Here is a 20,937-nt window from a genome sequence, read left to right as displayed (position 1 = left end):
ATAAGCTGAAGTTATTGCAAAAATGTTTTTATCAGCTAGGTATTTTTTCTTGAAGCAGTCAAATGAAATTAGCCTGATGGTATTGATTTTCTAGCTATGTGTCAGACTAAGGCGCCAGTTGAAGCTAAGAAGAGTCTTTTCAAAAGAGGTTATTAAAGTTTAACTCAATGATTTAGAAAAAAACAATTATTGAAAACGCTTAATTATTTTATAGTAATTTTTCACTGATTCTTTACAATGCATTTTTAAAAACAAAATTTTTAAAAGCTTGAAAGAATTCTTAAACTCGTTATTTTTTAAATCACTTTTATTAAAAAAAATTAATAATTGCAGACATTTTAAAAACTTTATATTATTACCTAAATTTATAAGACCAAACTACTTTTCGGTTAAGATAAAAAATAATTATCTTATCACTTTTTAATTTATTCAAAAAGATAATTAGATAACAAAACTTATCTTACTTAGTTTACTACATAAAATCAGCTTTTACAATTTGTTGTGCTCATTAAATAAGTTATGCAAATTAAAACTCTAAATATTTATTTTAGCAAATGTTGATTTTTATTATCTGTTTACTTAAAACTTTTAATTACCTGTAATTATCTCGTGTGTATTGTCAAAAACAAACCACTTAACAAGCTTAATCGCATTTATGTAACAAAAAAACCGTATGTCCTTATCTGTCGTTTGTTGAAGCATATTTAATTTACCTAAAAATAATACCACTTGATAAATAGTTATAAGGTTTTAAACAAGTGTTATTTTTTTTCACAAAGCTTTATAACTATTTTTACACCATACTCACTTAGTTACTAAAAGTAAAAACCTTAACTTGTTTTATCATTGAATATAAATTCGTTCTTGAGAAGTTAGAACATTTAATGTTTATGTAATGTACCTAGAAATAATGTCACAGATTTTTCTAAAACACTTAAATTTTAATGTAAACCTTAACCATATTTTTACACTACTTTACAACTTACTTACTATACTTTTTTGGTTATGAAAAGAAATAACTTAGCTCAAAATTTCGTTGAATATAAACCAGTTCATGCGAAGTAAAAGCATTTAATTAGTGTTTAGATCTCTCCATTCTAGCATGTAGCGAGCACACGAGTTTTAACTTAAACTTGTTATCAAACACCAACCGGGTTCAAACTGGTTTCAAAAAACAGAAAAGAAAAAAAACACCAACTTCAAAAGAGGCTTTTGTGAAGTTTTTTAAGGTATTTTTTTTCGAGGAAAACTTGCAGCAACCGCGACATATCTAAAGGCATTCGCAATATGCATGCTGAAAATTATCTAATTAAATTCTATTTTTGCATGCGGAATGCTTTCATGGAAAACTAAAGGAGTATTTTGCACGGGTTCATATTGAGTATAAATGGAATATGCAATTTTTTTTTTGCTTTGAAGTTTTCTTCAGACAGTATGGTCAAAGGTAATTGTAAAATTGCACAGCAATTTGAGGTAATGCAATTTTTATGGAGTTTTGGGAAAAAATCAGACAAAATGCAAAAGTTTTCACAATTTTTATTCAATGTATATAAATTAAAATATTATGAATGCGCAATAAGCAAGCACGTTGTATATTTGTTGTTGGAGAAAAAAGACTATGTCAGTAGTGACCTCTTAAAACAAAAAGGGACACGTCAAAAACTTGAAATAAATACTAAAGTTTCAAACAAGCAATAAAAACTTTGCTGCTTTTTATAGGGAAGCTACGTTTAAAAGCGTTTAGACAACACTATTAGAAAAAAAGCTAATAAAAAAAAACTAATTCTTTATCGATGCAAAGTCTGCAACTCTTGTATTGACTACTTTTTCATTTTTTTTTCGAAACTAAAAAAAAAGTCTATTTCTAATCAAAAGTTTTTAACTTTAGCAGCAGAAAGTGTTTAAAAGGTGCGGCTAGTGGCAATTCGCCATTAAAAATGAAACAACAAAACGTAAAAAGGACGGCAATAAAATTATTAAAAAAAAGGGAGTAGGCAGTGAACTCAGACAGTAAAGCTTAAAACAACAAAATAAAAAAAAAACTTGAACTGCTGCCGTACAAAAGTACAATGTTCAGATAACGAAAAAAAATGTTTTTAATTTTAAGGCGGTTAAGTGCAGCTGAAAAAACCCAAAAAAAAATTTTAAGCATAAAAATGAAATTGTTCTTTTTATTTTTCGAATCACTTCCACCACTCGACTCGGCTCGTAGCTGTTTCATTATCACGTCACACACAACTCGTGAGTCAAGAACCGTCGACGCTGATCATGACGTTTTGTGACATCACAAAACTTCGCAAAGCCAAAATCATCTGGTTATGACGTCATTAGTGGCGTCGCTGTTGAAGCTCTCCCGGATGCAGAACAGTTGCCTGGCGACGATGTGGCCGTAGGTCTTGTTGTACCACTCGGGGTTGCGCCCCCGGTGGTCGGCCCTGCACACCCTCGTCACGCTGCACGTCGACCTTCCCTCGTGCGTGGAAGCCGACGGCTCTATGACGTAGCGCGACGTCAGGATGGCGCCGGTGACGTGGTTGCTTTCGTCGCGGGGGGAGTTCTTGGGCTTGGCGGAAATCTCGTGGATGCAGGCGCCTCCGCTGGGTGTCGCGTTGTACCGCCAATGCCTGTATTTGAAATTATTGTTTAGTAAAGGTAAAAACATTTTTGTAAAATCTTAAACAAATTTCTGTTAATGAAATTGATAATTTATATGGAACTATGCTAAATGATGTCGATTAAAGTGTAAACATTTACACTTTAAGTGTTTTAAAAATAGCTAAACATACTATATTGAAAGTTTCGTGTTATAACGTTGTATTAAATTGAGTATAAAAAAAGTATTTAGTAAAACATATTGATTTGCAAACTGGTAAATTGAAAACTACAGTGTTTTATAGCGTACTGTTCTTTTAAACTCATTATAAGTTTTGAGTTGTATAAAGAGCTTTTTGACATTAAATGATCTAAGCTTAGTTTTTTTAATTACAAACAAAAATATGAAGAAAACGAGGTTTTAAATTTCTATAAAGTATTAATAAAATGTCAATACTAGTACTCTAAAGTTGAACTAAGAAATGAAATAAGCACGTTTTGTGGTAAACCATTACAGGAAACTTCAAAACTTTCACAAAAAGTTTTAAACACTTCCGCTTTAACCATAAACATTTTTACTTAACGAAAAATAAAAATAGAATTAACATGACTAAAACAAACTTAAAAAAGCTTATTCAAACACAGTGCAAAGTTCAAATATAGTTAATTATAGCAACAACATAAACAACTTTAAGTTATTTTTACAAGCCTCTGTAATTCAACACTGCAACACTACACTAATTTGAAGTTGGTAAACAAATTAAAGCCACAAGAAGCAATTCAAAGCGAGGTTTAAACCGTAAAGAGCAACTTTGACGACAATTTAAGCAAGAAATCATGCTTTATCGCTTGATTTTGAGTTTAAGTGATTTTTTTTTGTTTTTTATTGTACGACTATTGGTATGTATTTATGTTGTTTGCCGTATGACTAACGTCTCATGCAAGTATGCAGACTTTTGAGAGGTAATTTTTTTTTGAAGTCTGTATTTCACTTGTTAATTAGTAAGCAGTTATGTACAGACAAGCAAAAAAGTTATGCAGACTTTAAATTAGCTCATTATATGTAGTTATATCCAAATAAAGCAATTTGTAATACACAATGGTACAGAATTTAAATATGCCTAAAATTACTGTCTAAATATATGAAATTATATATTAAAACTTTGATTAAGTACAAAAGTCTGTTCTTAAAAAATTAAAGTATACTAAAGTGAAACATTTTGAACATACACTCATAACAAAAATAGTATAAGATTTAAATTATCTAACTTTTACAGTCAAAACAAAGCTATTTAAAAAGTCATGTATATTCAAACAAATTTGAAAAGTTAGTTGAAGCACCATAAAAGTATTGAATTTTATATTATATTTTACAGCCAAAAAAGAATAAAATAATTTAAAAACAAACATAAAAAACACAAATATCAATATTCCGACCTTAACATGTTGAACTATCGTATATAAAGAAATACTAATATACATAAAACAAACAATAAATAAATAAGTCATACACAAAACAAGCTAAAACAAATCAACAAAAGTGTTAACAATCCCCACCTGAGCATGTTGAACTGTCGCTTGGGGTGGGGCTTCATCTCGTTGGTGACAATTCTACACAGGTGGGTAGATTCGTCAATGTTCTCCTCAACCTCCCACTCCGTCAAGTCAGAGTCCCACAACTGCCGCTGGAAGAGGATACGCTCCACCGCTTCCGATACGGATGACTGCACACCGTCCACTTTGCACTTCCACACTCTCAACGGGTTGCCATCGTTCAGCTGGTAGAATGATGGTAATTTAACAAAAATAAAAATGTAAAAATAAAGTTTTCAAAACTTTTATGTCCCATTATTTTAAAATTTGTTTTTAAAAGCTTTATTATTCAAGCGGTTGAAAGTAGCTCGTTTAGAATTAATGAAAAAAATACAAAAATTAAAGTTTTGTTTGATTTTTAATTAACCCTAAACTGTATATTTTAATTAGAATGCTTTGAAAAAATTTTCAAATTAATTAATTCTATTTTTTTTTATAATTCACAAAACGTAAGAAATAGTTCAATTATTTTTTATCTTATTTTATTACAACCCTCACCTTCTTGCACATGAGCTCGGATCCCTGCGGGGACAGGGTCAACTGCCACCCGCTGCTCCTCCCGCTCCCCTGCTCCTCCTTCAGGTGCTGCTGCAGCTGGTTGCCGAAGTACACCTGCGCCTCCGTCACGAACTCCCGGTCGTGCCTGATGACGTCACGCTGCGGCGTCATCAGCCCGATCTCGGCGGCTATGACGTCGTCCGTCTGGTGCATGACGGAGATGCGGCACTGCGTCATCGTGTCTTCGGGAAGCTGTTAATTTTTTATGTATGATTTTGCTCTTTTTATTTTTGTAAAATTATATATTCATTTCTTTAAGTTTTGTATTAAAAAAATATTAATCTTTATAATTCGTTTTTGTATTGTTAAAGTTTTATCTTCTTGATTTGAATTTATTAATAAAGAATAATGTTTGAGTGTTGAAGTAAAAAAAAACTGTTACAAAACTTTATACAAACTTAGTTAATGCTTTAGATAGTAAAAATAATCTATGTTTATATCAATATTTTATTAATTACCATGAACAGTTTTTTCACGTTGTCGATCATAAAACACACGCATTTGTTGGTGATGACCGAATCATTTTTCTGGTCGAATTTCATGGCGAAACTGTTGCCGGAAGATTTGCTACCAGAACTTTTCTTCGACCTAATAAAAAAAACTGTTTAAAAAAAATAAGACAAAGTGCGGGTAAGATACAAAAACACAACAAAAATAATCAAAAAAAGAAAAAAAATTGTGTCAGCATTCATAAAGTTCATGCTGACAAAATTAAGTGTGCTTCAAGTTTAAGCTCTCTAATCGATCAATGTGCGCTTACGTATGTTTGTATAATCAATAAAAAATACATGTTTTTATATAAAGTTTAAAAGGATAACACAAAACAATAGGAAATAGGTTACAAGAAAATTTATAAAGCTTTACTATACTACGCATGCATTTAAAGTTCAAGCTGACATCACAATTGAGTTGAAAACTGTTAATCGATCAATCGATGCTCTTACGCACTTTGCATAATCAATTTTAAAAGAAGTGTAAGTTTTTCAAAGATTAACAGGATTATATAGAAAAAATTGAAAGCAACAGGAAGTTATAAATCATTTTTTTGAACCAGGAGTTAAGTGAAAACAAAACTTTGTACGAAGAGGATATATCCACACAAGCTAGAATTTGTAGTCTGACTGTTTTGGGAAAAATATTTTGTATAAAATGGCTTTTAATAAAAACGAAATGTTTTCAACTGTATTTTTTAAAATTTAATAGCTTATATTAAAAAGTGTTTACTTTTACTTTAGTACAATATTAAGAATACAATATTTACTTAGTAAGTTAAAAAAACAAAAATTGAAATTTAAAGTTTTAAAAGATTAGAACTTAACTTTCTCAAAATTCTTTAATGATTAAAAAATTATAAAAACAGAAATTACCGACTTGGAAATATATTTTGATTAAATCATGTAAATCCCGCAATACAAGCGTCTACTTAATATGAAAGAAAAGGAGAAATTTGTATTTGTAAAAACAACAAAAGACTTCAAAAAACTGGCTCATAATGGAAACTTGAAAACCCAAAGAACTTTAAACTTTATTAATCCAATAACTTTTTTACTGCTTGTAAAACAAAAACTGAAGCATAAACACACATTTAACAATAAAAAGTAATTTTTTTTTAACAAATTTAAATTTACTTAGGAGAAACGATTTAAATTTTTAATAAATTTAATCATATTATAAAATTTAACATTTTTAAAAATCTAATTCACTCAAAATAAAATGCATTTTTTATCAAATCAACAATTTCAACCAAACAAATGTATTGATGACGTCATAAACCAACAACTCAACTTACTTGGGAGAAACGGTGCTGGCGGCCACCCTGCTCACCTGCAGGCAGAACAGGGACGGGGCGAAGCACGTGGCCAGGTTCGATGACGTCATCTGGTTGTCGTCGTGACGCAACGACACTTCGGAGAGGAAGCACAGCAGCGTCATCAGCGCCTCCCTGTTCTCGTCGGGGAGGAGCATCAGGGCGGCTTGCAGCGTCTGCAGCCTCAGGTTCTCCGGCACGTCTGGGTAGAAAAAGGAAAAAATATTAAAGTAAATGTAATCAAATGAAAATGTAAAATAAAAACAGATGTTTTTAAAGGTTGTAACTGATTTGAATAAAACTCAATAGTCAAAGCAATTTTGAATTTAATCAAGTTTTAAAAAGTAAAAAAGACTTTTCTAATAAAGCTAAATAGCTTTTGTTACAAGTAGTTTTTGCTTTGTGTGAGGTTTATTAAAAACTGCTCTGTATGTCTAGAAAACTATGCAAATCGTTTTAATGCTTTTGTAAAAGCCAACAAAATTAAAAAAAAACCAACGTTTGAATATTCCGATGAAGGTCTCGTTCATCTTCGACGTCATCAACGAATCGGGTAAGTCCCGGTAGTACTGCTTGACCATGTCTGCCACGTCATAGGGCGTGCAGTCGTCATGCATCGTGAACACGCCAGTTGATTCACACCCCGTCCTAAGCTTCGCTATCCTCGACCTCACTCCCGGTTTTCGGAAAATCCCCTTCAACGAAACGGCGTTCGCTAGCAGGTAGTTTATGGCGTCCCGTATGCACATTGGGAGGGGGTGGCCGGTGTTGCGGACGTTGTTCAAAAGGGGAACCCCGAAAACCGACTTGTCCTTGTAGTCGGGGCTCTTCACCTTGCGGATGAATCGAGGCATGGACCTGTGCAATGAAAAATAATTAAATTGTGACGTCACAACGGGTAAAATAGAATTAATTGTTTGAACAATATTTTAACAAAGTTAATAATGCGTTTTAAGATATAGTTTTTCATTCAAAACTTAGACTTTTTGGATTCTATTATATTGTTGTTTTTAACAAACTGGTTTTTATTTGTCATTATATTTATTATCTTTAATTAAAAAATATAATAAAAATTATTTTTCTCAAGTACAAACAACGTACCAGCTGCCAGTATTCTTGCTGTTGGGCAGCGCGTAGCTTTCCATCAGCGCCGTCAGCTTCAGCATCGACAACCTCCTCAACATCATCAACTGACCCACCGACAACTGGTGGATGTACTCCAGGTTCTCCTGCCTGCCACCTTCCGTTGAACCCTGCTCCGTTCTGAATGACTTCCAAGCGAACTGGGACCTGCTGAAATCATTTAAATGGTTAATAAAGTTCGCCCATCACACACACGGTGAATAATCCCCCCTGGTAGTAATTAGCTGAGTGATCAGCTGTTGTCTTAACGCTCGAAAGATCAAGCTAAACAAACACGGGACCACACGGAACTTTAAAATAAAACATTTTTGCTAATGGCTTCTAAAAGCGTTTAAAAGCAGCAACGCACTTTGCGGTCATTACACGTCGTAAAGTTTAAACGATTTTTTCCTGCATTTCAATCATGCGCTTTTGTTCTAATTGAAAAATCGATTAAAAGCAATTCAAGCACTATACATTGCTGCGTATTTCATTGTTATGGAAGTTTTATAACCGTTTGATTTCGACTGTTTCGTGTGTAGTGTAGTCGGTTGAAAATGAATCATGTGAAATGTTTTCCCTTGCGACGCAAAGCAACCGGTCGTACAGTCATAAAAAAATTTCTATTGCGTCACAGGGCTCGTAAAAGAAAAATTTTATAACCTTGTAAAATACTTGTTTTGGACTTTATGTTTTTTATTTTGTTCACTTCTTGTAAAATCAAACATGTTTATCATAACACAGTGTTAAAAACAAACAACAAACCTGTTTTGTTTTAAGCTTTTGTTTTCTTCCGTCGAGCAAACGTTTTCTTGGACCTTTGAATTGTGATTGTCCTGTTCAGAGTGAAATCAAAATGAAAAAAAACTTAAAAATATGGAAAAACTGTAGTTTCTGTATTGAATAGATTTTTTTGTATTTATCATCTTATAAAAAAAAGTAAGATAAAGTTAAGTTAAAACTTTATATAAATTAGTTCCTCACTCTGCTGATTTTCAGTTACATTAAAATAATTTTGATTAAAGTTAATACTTTCTGTATTTTCCGACACTTTAAATTCTAAACTGAAAACATCATTTAAAATAAACTAAACAAAAAAAAAATCAATCACTTACCTCGCTTATTTTCCTGTAAGACGGAAGCTGCTGCGTCTTGAACGCCTTCTTCGGGAACCTCTTCGCGCCCGCGTCCTCCTCACTCACCCCCAGGTCAACCTCCCAAGACTCGATCATGCTCTGCAGCGAGTTGGACACGTCTACTATCTGGTCGTAGTCCCACAGCACGTCCGACGAAGAATCCGAATCACCGCGGGACTTACCCCTCTTGTGAAAGTCGTCCTGCGCCCTCAAGAGCTTCAGCAGGTCGTCGTGGTTGTCGGTGAGCAGGTTGTCGTAGATGCTCACCGGCCTGGTCAGCTGCTTCTTCCTGTCGTGGACGGCGGCGGCATCGGAGGAGGAGGAGGAAGAGGAAGTTGACTCGTGTCTCGACGAGGACCCCGGTGAGGAGTCGTTGTTGCGTATCGACATGGGGAAAGTACCGGGCACGTGGGTGGAGGGTGTGAGGAAGAGGCTGTCGGAGGAGGCGGTCTTGATGGGCGGCTGGGGCTTGGCGGGCTTGAAGCTTATTTGGTTTTCCAAGGAGTTCTAAAAAAATTAAATTTAGTTAAAAAGTTTTATTGCATTGTGAATGAATAAAACAAAAAGTGTAAAAGACTTAAGTTCCATTCGGTTGCTCAAAAAACTATAAATAATTGATTAACTTTTTACTAAATAAAGTTGGTTTGACATTAAAAGCTAAAACTTCAACTTAAAGATAAAAAACTTTAATAAAATAATAAATTAAGTTCAAAAAATTAACAACTTAAATACATTTTAAAGTAAAGTTTATCTATCTTAAAAAAGGTATTTGAAACATGTTAAATTAATTTTTAGTAATATAAATGTTCAACTCACGTCTCTGCTGAACCCGTTCACGCTGTACGCGCATCCCGAAGAAGACGAGGAAGACACGAGGGAGGGGGAAGAGGACTTTCTCCTCAGCGCGGGCTCCTCGATCGAAACGCACTTCATCTTGGCCATCCGCTCCTTGCCCGATATCAGCACCGGGTCGCCGATCTTCAGCAGGTTCTTCTTCGACGACTCCTTCTTCCTGAAAGATCCTTGCTTGAGCTTGCGCAGGTCCGAGCCGACCTTCTTGAAGAAGCTGCCGTTCTTCTGCACTTTGGCCTTCTTGTCGGGCTTCGGTTTTCTTTGTTTGCTGGGAGAGCCCAACGAGACGGTTTGTTCTTCTGACAGCGAGTTCTGTTAGAAAAATAGTCAAGTTAAAGATTGGGAACAGCAGACTATGTTTTCTTCGAGGCAAACTAAAAATGTATTTTTCTGCATTTTCAACATATTAAACTTCTTCTATTTGAAAGAAAAAATCAAATCAATTTTCATGCTACTTTAGTTTTGTACTTATTGTTGTCGTACTCGGTACAATATACTGTTACATAACTGCTTCTTCCTAGAAAAAATAACGTTCAACTTGTAACTCAATCTCGATCAAGTTCAACTCACCTTCAACTCGACGTCGCTGCCGGGGTTCAAAGGCGACTGTGACGTCACAACCTCGCTGTTCAGCCGCGACCACCTCGCCTTTTTGTCCTTCGTGACGTCATCGCTCGTGACGTCGAGCTTCCACGCTTCGCTGATCGCGCACTCGATCTCGTCGTCGTCCGTGACTTCGTCGCAGTCCGTGACGTTGGTCGATGACGTCATCAGCGACCTCATGCTCGACTGGTTCTGCATAAAAATAAATTGAAAATAAATAATATAAGTTGCTGCTGCAGCCAACGAAAAACAGTTAAAATGAAAACAATGGCAGTTTAAACTTGATTAAAGTTTGTGCTCGATGGAATTTCAACGAGGCCGATGAAAACCCTTGAAAAGAAAACACTTGAAAAGTTTAGAGTGGCTCATCAAATGCTGGTGGTGGTGGATCATTAAAAGTTGGTCGAGAGTTTTAAGTGAAAAGTATTTGTGCTATTTTGTTTGTGCATCAGACGCAAATATTTACTTTTTAATAACATGGTAGCTTCACATGGTAATTTTTTAATCTTCTCCGGTACGGTTTAGCAACTTGTACAAATAGCTAGCAAAGTACAACTCAAATTTACATAATCGAGCAACCGAAAAAATTATTATCAAACTGAAACTTGCAATCGTTAGTGGCATGGCGCACAGTAGCGAAAAAAAACAGTTGTAGCAAACAAAAACAGCTTTGCCGCATTAAATTTTCACGGCCCGCTTAATCTTTGTTCGCGAAAAAGCTAATCCGCCACTTTTTATTTTCTGCCACAACTTCCGCTGCTACAACACAACATTATGCTAATTCAAATCACAACAACTATTCTGTTCTGCCCAATAATCATAAAATTTGTTTATTTTCAAAATTGCCTATCTGTGGTAAAAGGAAGTTGTCGGTCTGAAAGCACTAAAAAAACTGCAAATTTTTCAATTTTTGTTCTTAACGAGCTGGTAATTGATTGAGGCAGCGCGAAGCATCGATGCGTGACTAAACTGCGGGCCTGCTAGCAATCATTCTCACCAACACAATGTTGCGTTTTTAAAACTTAAAAAGTTTCAAGGGCTTCTTAGAGCGAACGATAATCTGGCGGGTAAAAAGTTTGCAAAAACCTTTGAAAAAATTCTAAAAAATTTAAGGGTTTTAAACCTGAACGGCTGAAATGCCGCTGTCGATCGACAGCAGCTCCATTGGCAGATCCAGTTCCTTTTGAGAGATCTCATTGGCTGCCTGGGACTCTGAAACTTCTTCGGGCCCGCAAACGGTCGAGGTGTCCGAGACGACGGTCATCGTCTCGACGCCGTCCGAGCACAGGCTGGCCGTCGACGACGTTAGCGACGCGCTCGAGGGCTGCCTAGTCATTATTACGTCACTTTCGTTATTGATTATGACATCACTGTCACTATCAGGTTTGCTTCCGGTCTGGTTGAGCATGTACACGAACAGAGGGTTGATGGTCCTGTTCTTGCAGTTGTGCTGGTTCTTCTGCCGCCTCCTGACCACCTTGGCGCTGCCGGTCGTGTTTATTATGACGTCACGGAGGTCCTTCAAGCTGGCGCGCATCAGGATCGACAGGCTGCCAGGGTCGCTCTTAACGCTCCGGTGGGCGATCTCCTGCTCGGCCCTGCACAGCTTGCGGGTCGCGCCAGAGTAGGGGAACTCCCCCGCCTTTCGGTGTGCGTCGTCGCAGCTGAACCGGGTCCTGGTGTTGGGGTGGCTGGGAAAGGAGTTGTGATGCTGGGGAAGTACCATGTTTGCTTCCAAGTTGTTGTCAACAAATTTGTCGGAGTTTGTGTTTCAATTTAGTGATATATATGTTTTTGAAACTACGTTTAAACTGTGATGGAAAATAACGGATTAGGAAAAGGTTGCTTTTAATGGTATTTAGTAGTCAAACAGTTAAATATTTTAAACACGGATACAAGAAAAACAGGACAATGCTATCTGATTGAATAATAAAGTTATATTTCTAAAGTTTTACTCACGTGTTACTGAAAAAAAAATACGTTTTATATGTAACCGGTTTAAATTTAATACATAGCATAGTTAAAACAACAAAAACTTTACAACTTAAAAACTATAAAAGACGAATTCTTTTCTCGTTGAAGTTTTTCTAGGCTGCTTGAAAAAAACAAAGCAGTTGGTTTTAACTGCCGCGTTTCTCCATTAACTTATCGCTCACTCAAAACATTATTCATATCTATGTGTAGCATATAAGTGTCATAACCAACATAATATAAACAGTTGAATCTATGTTACATTACAAAAAAAACTGCTTTTCGGCTAAAACCTTTCTGATTTGTTAAAAAAAAACAAAGCAATTATTTCTTAAACTATCGCTTTCACCTTCCATCAACAAAAATCGCCACTCACAAAGCTTCTTTTCTCTGATTAGAGGCACTAACTCGCAACTAATGCCTGCGCTCAAGTGCCAGCATAAACAAGCAATCTTATTGTGTGCTCTCATACAAAATCGCCAGTTCTCACACAGCACTGCGCATGCAGCCTAACAACAAAATGAGCTCCATTCACAATAAGGCGAAGGCAACAAAAGCCAGCATGGTACGGTTCAGTTGATTTTATTACTTTTTCTCTTTTTCGCCATCAGCGCACGTAGCTTTTTCGTTTTTTTTTTTTCGTTCTTCTCTCTCTCTCTCGGCATGGCTATGTATGCAATGGTGGTTGTCAATGAAGATCGGAATGGCTAAGTTAATTTTATGACTAGAAAACTTTTGAGTGTATTCTTTTATAGAAACGGTGTATTGTTTATTCCAAGTTTCAACCTTTGCAAAACTAAAATTAAATATTGTTAAAGTCGGAATTTTCAAATTTAACTTTTACTTTTAATGTTAATAACTTTGGTATAACTATAATACTTTGTGCAAATATCAAGTCCTGATAAAACAAAAGTTTAAGGCAGCATTTTTTAATGTTCAACCTTTTCTTACAAACAACTAAAACCTCTGAAAGGACCTTTAAAAACAACTTCTCAACAAGACAACAATTTTATTGTGAAATCCTCGCTGTAAATTTGACTTACCAACATTCAAACTTACACACATTAAAACTCCCGTCCGTGCCTGCGCGTTTATCGATCGAAAGCAGATAAAGCGCCGATAAAACGCTACATTCCCACATGAGTTAAAGCGCTTTCAGGCAACAGCTTCTTTATTCCTTTAAGACTGTTTAAGTGTCAGTTGCAGCAATAAAAATGCCGTAAAAGCTTGTGACATTCTTCTGTGGACACACAAACAAGCTCGTTGAAAGCTCGCATTGAAAGAGGTGGAAAATCCGGGATAATAGCCGATTGTGAAGGCGAATGTGACACGCCGTAAAACTGAGCTTGAAAATTGCGACGAAAACAAAGCGAGGCGAGATGTGTGTTTTTTGTATTTGTCTTTAAAAGGGGTGCAAGACGCGATGTAGTGGAAGAACACGGAGATGCGACTGAGATAGCAGGTATTTTTTCTAATATAATTTTCTCAACATGCATGCATATGTGTTTTTGGCTGCAGCGTTGTTCATGTTTGAAAACAAAGGAGACAAGCCACGAAATTATGCTGAAATTGTGACGAAACGAAAACAAGAGGTGCAGGTTGATTGTGTGCGAGATATGTAAATTTCTTATTCACTTGGTATTTATTTTACAAAGGGGTGTGAAATGCAGCGCAGATGCGACTGAGATAGCAGCAGCTGATGTTTTTTCTTATGCAATTTTCTTAACATGCGCATATATTTTTGGCGGCAGCCTAGCGCACGTTCGAAAATAAAGGAGTTTGTTTTCACAATCGATAAGCGCGAACTTCTACCGTATGCATCCACACACAAACAAACGGCAGCATTATAAGGTCGGTTACTATAAAGAGACCTGCGAACAATTTTCGTACCGTTTCCTCGCCCCCGGGGCTCCCATGCAGTGCGGCGCAAACTTACAAAAAGGCTTCGCAGTTGCATGCATTGATCTGGCGCATTACGAAAATTTAGCAGAAGAAGTGATGAAAAAGCTGCTTCGTTTGCTTAATCTTTTGCCTCGTTTCGGCTTAATCTTTTGCCTCATTTTTCGATAAACAGAGTGTGTTATATATGCTCGTTATATATCGTTTCATCATATGGTAGGATTGCTTATGACGTCAACGCCATCGTTCACAATGTCACAATCGCCGCCACATCACAAAGAATTGGTTGTGGAGAGAGTGATTTAAAATGCATACATTACAGTCAATTTGTGCTGTTTTCTCGAAAAGTGTATCGATGATTTCGTTTTAATCGGCACAAAAACAAACGTTTACAGCTTTTCGGAGATGTTTAAAAAACAATTTGGAGCTGGTTTGACACGGAATTGAAATGATTATTAGCTTAAGTGGCTTTGTAGTGATCGGCTGACTTTGATTTTCCGTTTCAAAGTGAACTCTTCAACCGTAAGTTTACGCTCAAAGCTCTGACAAAAATCAAGTTCCACTCAGCGCTTACAAAACTAAGCCCACAAACCGTCTTAATTGCTAATCCGTTTTCCTTTTAAACGTGCTTTTTCAACAGTTGTAACTCGTTTCCTTTGTGAATTTTACACCTAGCCATTTTATCTTGTACCAATTAGCCTGTGCTTATTTTCAAAACGCAATTTAGCTTTATTGAAAAATTAGTCGTATGTAAATTACGTTGTACAAATTTGCAAAAACTGATCGCGACTAATTTCTTCCGATTAAGCAGCGCACGTCTTGTCCCCCGTGCCGCAAAATGCGACGCACCGCACGGTTTTGAACTGTGACGTCACATCAGAGAGACCTCAATACGCAACATCAGACGAGCACGCCGACTTTTAAATAATTAAAACATGCCATGTTGCATTATTAGCAGTCTGTCGACGTGTGCTAGAGATATTTTGATGCAGAAAAAATGTGTAACTCAATCGAAGCCAGATGCCTTTGGATTATGATGTTTTACCAAATCCTTTGAAACAATTAAATATGTCTTGCTAGATTTAAGCAGTATGTGGACGTATGCTTCAGCATATGCAGAAAAAATATGCAGTCTTGTTGAAGCCAAATGCCTTTGTGCTTTCAGTTGAAACAAAACGGCATGACGGCCTCGCGCCGAATAAAAACAATAGAGTTTGCAGTGCAAACAGCTTCAGCGCCGTAACTTTGTATGAAACAGCTTTTGTGTAAGATTTTTTTTTAATGGGCAAACGCTGTTTTGAAAAAGCTGTTTGTTTTAAGCGAAACCAAAGAACGGCTGGTCCGTGCAAAAGGCAACAATAAAGTTTTGTTTGAGTTTTATCTGCAGCTTTTTTTAGGTCTACCAGCCATAAAATTTGCTTTATCAAACAATGGAAAATGATTATTTATTCTGAGTACTTGCGGAGAATTTTTCTAAAAATGTACGGCTGAACTTCCTTTTGAAAACACGCAGCGTACAAAGAATTGAGTGTGCTTCAAAAAGCGTTTTTGACAAAAATTCCAACTTTTTTCAGCACAGAAGTCTTTTTGTAGCTCCTCACTAAAATAAAAGCTTTTTGTTCGAAAAGGAATCTGAGAGCGGGAAATTCTCAGAAAGATTAGCGCAAGTTCAAAATCAAGCCGTCACTCCGGATCCTGCCTCGGTTGTTAATTGCGCATTTGACTGATTAGCCAGAGGATTTGTTGTTTTTACTCAGCGCGCGCGCAACCGACCGTGACGGAAAAGGCCAGCAAAAATGTAATCATTTCCTGTCCGTCGCCGACACGCTCCAGCGGCTGCACGTCTGATAAAAAATTGAAGATGCCCCTCTTCATACATTAAGCTTATTTCCACAGGTGGAAGATTTTTACCTTGCATGCAAATGTGACACAAGCTTGATTGTGACGTCACAACTGACCTCACGTCGCCACACGTGACGACACAATCGATTGCCGGGAGACGCGAGAATGAAATGTTTTCAAGCTGCGCGCAGGGGGCAGAAAGTTTGACCAGCTGTGCGCTGCAGCTTGTAGCTCGGCTGGCGTTTTACATAAACAAATTTTCCGTGACACACAATCGCTCTCTTTGCCCTCGAAGGGAAATGTGAAAAATCGAAAAAGCTCGTATTTCTTACGGCTGTCCGAGGCCAGAAATTGAAATTGGTGATCGAGCTGATACTTAGTTTTGGACCACCCAAAATTTTTCGAAGAGCGATCAGAGGCTTGTGTTTTTGTTTTAATTTTGCCGGCTGATGTATTGGCGTTGGCGCCCTTTTATCGCGGCGACGAATTAGCTCGCGCGGATTAAGAGAGCCCTGCTTGAATGTATGTGTAATTTGCGTGTGCCGAAAAAAATTGATGAAATACACTGCACAGAATTACAAGCATGTTGAAATAAAAAACATTAAAACAAGGTAGCCTCAAACGCGAGCCCGCCTTTTTCGCAACGAAACTTTTCGCTGAAACCGAAACTTTGCAGCAGCAACAACAAAATTAAGTGCTTGCTGCCGCCTCACGTTGAGATCTGCTACTTTGTAACCTATTTTTACTTTTCACTGCAAAACAGGCCACCCACACGTAAAAGCGGTGTCACGAGGCGACGATATCCATCTAAGTTGTTTTGATCGAGCACAGTTTGATTTTGTTTCTTTTTTTTTTCGTGATGGTTGTTTTCATGCACGCTTCCGTCCTTGTGTTGTTTTGTGACGTCTCAATGCTGCAATGAGGCCAAATAAGGAGAAAACATTAAAAGTTTAGAAACAAAAGCTGACCGAGAAAAAATTGAGTGAGTGATAGTTGTTACCTCGAAGTATGACTGAGTTGTATCTCTAAAAATATAAGTGCTTTATACTGAAAACTTTTTCTGAAATTAATACATAACAAAATCATGATGCAAAATTTGCAATTTTTTCACAACGATAGCCGAGTTATAATTGGCGAAGTGTTTTGCAACAAATGTTTCAATTGCGAGGCAGCAATTTATCTGCTCGTACATTCATGCAACCCTCAAGGGAAGAATGCTGCCTGTACGTGCATGCGATAACCAATATTAAAATTCGGTTGGTGCGTGGTAAACACCATCATCGTGATGAAAAATGCAAACGGCAGGTCACACCGGTTTGCTGTCCATTCCTTGCAAATATTTCTTAAACATTTTTTAAACATTTTTTCTGAAACTTAATTATTGCCCGCAGAGTGCTTATTGAGGCGACGGCGGTGAAAGTTTCTCACTGAATGTTGACTCAAGTGGACTGCGGTTCTCATAATTACGCGCGTTTGTAGTGGATTCTTACGCGGCTTCGAGTGCCTGTGTGTGGATTGTTTGTTCAACGGACTGTGTATATTCGAAAAATTTGTTTTCTTAACCGAGTCTGAAGTTAATTGCGAAATTTTTTGTCTTGTCTTGTGTGCGGTGATTGAAGTTTCTTTATTAAAGCTGCCTTAACGATTTATAAAAAAAAAACTTTCAGGTTTTTACAAACAAAACATTTACGCTATATATGCCTTGCATTAGCTTTTTTTAATGAAAGTAATTAGTTTAACTTTTTGTAACTGAAACTAAAAACTAAAAAAAAGAAAGCTTAGAAAATTAATAATTTACAGAGAACCTCAACACTAATATTTTCCTCTGAAAAATCTAATAAGAAGTTACAAAAAAAAGCGCATTTATGTAACCAAACCTTCGGTGTTACAAAAATAAAAGGAATATTTATAGAAAAAACCTATCGATTTTGCCATGCACGCGCCTTATGACATCACAGTGCGCCGTCTTCCAAATGCCTTTGAAATATTTTCGAAATCTGCGCGCGTGTCTTTGACTTGCTTTTGACGTCTTTTCATTTTTTTCTGCGAGCTACGTAGGACCGACAGGCTGCTAGGGCATATGGTGACAAAACATTAGATGCTGAGGCAGATGGAATGATAAAGGTTGGTGATGGAACGATTTATCATAACAATGAGCAAGCAAAAAACCGTCTTGGAATTGGATGACAAAAAACTGGCATAAGGAGACAGTAAAAATGAATGAGTATTGAAATAAATAAGTATAAAGACTATTTAGTGTTGAAATATTATATATTACATTTTATTAAAACGAGACAGTAATAATGAATGAATATAGTAAATATAAATGAGTATATATTAAAATAATCTACTAATGAAAAATTTATACTGAGCTTATGCATGAAAAGTTCAGAGACTCCCAAACTTCTCACTCATTTGTTTTTTTTTCATTAAAAAAGTGAACAACGTATACTTTAGAGTTCTTTGCAAGCTATTCTAAGTATTTTTTTTCTACTATTAGTAATCCCAAAGGTTTACTTAAAACTATTTTTGATTTATTAACTTTAGGTCTTCAAACTTATAATGATATTTTTTTTCTTTAGGTATTTTTTCTGTATTAAGCAGTACAAAGAAAAACAAGTTTTTACTGTACAATCAAAACTAGTTTTAATTTTTATTTTAAGATTTTTCTTTTGCACCTGTAGTGCTTATGTCATAGAATATAATTTTACAAAAATAAACTGTTTGCTAATACTCAAATAATTTTCAAGGAAAATATAGAAGATTATATGGCAATTTTACACAAAATGTACTTTAATCAGTTTGTTTCTTTTAATAACCTTTTTAAAGCTTTATTGTTGTTATTCAAACAAGTTTGAAGTTTGAAACATAACCCTGCTTTCTGTTGAAAGCATAATAAGCTTTTTATTTAAATTTAGCAAAGAGGTTAAGTATGTGACAGTTTGGAACAATTTGAGAACAATTTAAGCGAGCTAGATGCTTATCGAAAAAGTTCAAAAGTTAATGACGACCATGGCAAATATTAGACAAAATTACACTAACTTTTATAAATTACAAGCTTTTTTCAAAAGTTTAATTTTACTGTAATTGATTTTAGACTATTTAAAGTTATAACTCAACTGACTTTTATAAACTCTGCAGGTACATAACAAAATATTAAAAGAAAGATTATTTTTTAAATAATCCATCAAATTCGGCGGTCTCGCACGGTAAAATGACCATTAAATTACACTAAATTTACAAAGTGCAAGTCTTCAAAAGCAAATATATCATCTATTAAAATATTGCAATTTTCTAAACTTTCAAATGGAATTTTCGGTGTCACGCGAAAAAAAAAGTTCAAAAAAAAATTAAGTTCAAGAGTTAATCGATCAAGTGATTATACTAATTTATTGTATGCAAGCCATAAGCAGGCAAATATTTCACCTAGAAAAATGAGACTGCACATGTCTATATTTCAAGTAAATTTTCAGTGTCACGCAGAAAAGTTCAAGATAATTCTAAGTTCAAGAAGTGATCGATCAGGCGGTCATGTGGTCTTGCATGAGCGCATTAAAGCTGGCCCAACAGGTGCAGTGAGCGGCTCAGTGAGAAGAACGTGCTTAGAAGGCAAGAAACTGCAAGCTGAGAGGTGAATGTGAGATGATAGGATGAGCGTGAATCAACGTTGAGCCTCGGACTAAACAAACAAGTCGCATTGTGACGCCTCCGAAAGTCTTGGTTTGCTTAGCTGTGTGTTGAGAAATATTTAATATATAAAGTGTATACGGATCATGTGTTTTGATTTTTTTTTTGTGAAAAATTTTGCGGCTGTTTGTTTTAGGTTGAGTTTTTTTTTTCAATGGATGCGCTTCTTAAAACAGGTGTTGAGGGTCTGGGAAAATAGGTGCTTACTTTGGCAGAAAGTGTTATTTAAAACTGTTTGGGTTTAATACAAAAAAATGCTGGAAGGTATGCAATGGCACTTGAACAAAATTTTTCAAAGTTTAACGAATACTTCCTCCGAGTTTCCCATATTTAAAATATTTAACAATTTAAACTTTTCATATTATGCCTTAATAAACACTTTCAAGCTTTACTACAATTAAAAGTTGTCACTTCAAGTCATACATGGGGTCTGGACAACATCAAATATTTCCCTCCAGCTGCTACTATACACACCGGATATGCGCTTCTGATAAGCCACTGTGGACAAACGCAAACAAAAACGCGCGCAATGTGACGTAACAAACACGATGATGCGGCAAAAACGATTGAGGTAATTAAAACAATCGAACCAACCGCAAATATGTTTCTGTCCAGCTTGAGGCTCGCGCATTTGTTCAGCACCGTCAGTCTCCTGTGACGTAATAAATAAAATGTTAAATATAATTAATAAAATTTTGTAGTTTATACTGATTTCTTAAGGTATAAGTTATTAAAAAAAATGGTTTAAAACTTCGAACAAACAAGTCTTTCATTAGCTAACTGCTTAAAAGGTTTCTTGAATAATCAATTAGTTGAGAGCTTTATAGGTTTTGTACTGCAATTTATTACATAATTAATCTTGACAGCAGAACTAAATAATTTAGAAATATTAATTTAATTATTAAGACTTTGAATGAAATTTGAGCGGTAAGTTTTATGACTTTCCAACAGAAGATTAAGTAAATTAAAATTAATTAACTGTTTGAAATCGTTTCAAACGGAAACTAATAAAACAATTTTATTGTTGTTGTTGTTTTTTTATCTGTTTAAAAACTTAAATAAGTGTTTTTAAGATATAACCTTTTCTAACTTAAAAATACAGTTAAACTCTTTTTAAAATATTTTTATAGATTTTTACTTTTATGTTAAACAAAAATATTTTTAAAATAATTTACATAAAAAAACATGTGTAACTAACTTTACAGAAAAATAGAGTTATAAATAAAAAAAGTTGAGTTGTAAAAGGAGTTAATAGTCTAAGAAATAACTTTACAC

General features: G+C 35.4%; 1 protein-coding gene across 2 annotated transcripts in view; it reads right to left on the bottom strand.

The window, feature by feature from the left end:
- Positions 1 to 1,524: 1,524 nt before the first annotated feature.
- LOC145843780 (rho GTPase-activating protein 7-like) overlaps positions 1,525 to 20,937 on the bottom strand; it is a 46,378-nt gene continuing 26,965 nt past the window's right edge. Inside the window, exons 8-19 of one of the 2 annotated variants that reach the window (XM_082951005.1) lie at positions 20,257 to 20,314; positions 10,231 to 10,455; positions 9,625 to 9,972; positions 8,788 to 9,315; positions 8,438 to 8,508; positions 7,652 to 7,843; positions 7,050 to 7,408; positions 6,533 to 6,752; positions 5,202 to 5,331; positions 4,684 to 4,935; positions 4,150 to 4,370; positions 1,525 to 2,624 (exon numbers count right to left, since the gene is read on the bottom strand). In XM_082951005.1, coding sequence (XP_082807131.1) covers positions 2,309 to 2,624; positions 4,150 to 4,370; positions 4,684 to 4,935; positions 5,202 to 5,331; positions 6,533 to 6,752; positions 7,050 to 7,408; positions 7,652 to 7,843; positions 8,438 to 8,508; positions 8,788 to 9,315; positions 9,625 to 9,972; positions 10,231 to 10,455; positions 20,257 to 20,314 — 2,920 coding nt within the window. In that variant the 3' untranslated portion in view covers positions 1,525 to 2,308. The remainder of the gene's footprint in view (positions 2,625 to 4,149; positions 4,371 to 4,683; positions 4,936 to 5,201; positions 5,332 to 6,532; positions 6,753 to 7,049; positions 7,409 to 7,651; positions 7,844 to 8,437; positions 8,509 to 8,787; positions 9,316 to 9,624; positions 9,973 to 10,230; positions 10,456 to 20,256; positions 20,315 to 20,937) is intronic. The other variant, XM_082951006.1, reaches the window with a different exon arrangement.

This window comes from Thalia democratica, chromosome 9 (assembly GCF_965202585.1).
Source record: "Thalia democratica chromosome 9, ktThaDemo2.hap1.1, whole genome shotgun sequence".
NCBI lineage: Eukaryota > Metazoa > Chordata > Thaliacea > Salpida > Salpidae > Thalia > Thalia democratica.
This window is presented reverse-complemented; position numbering and strand designations above follow the sequence as displayed.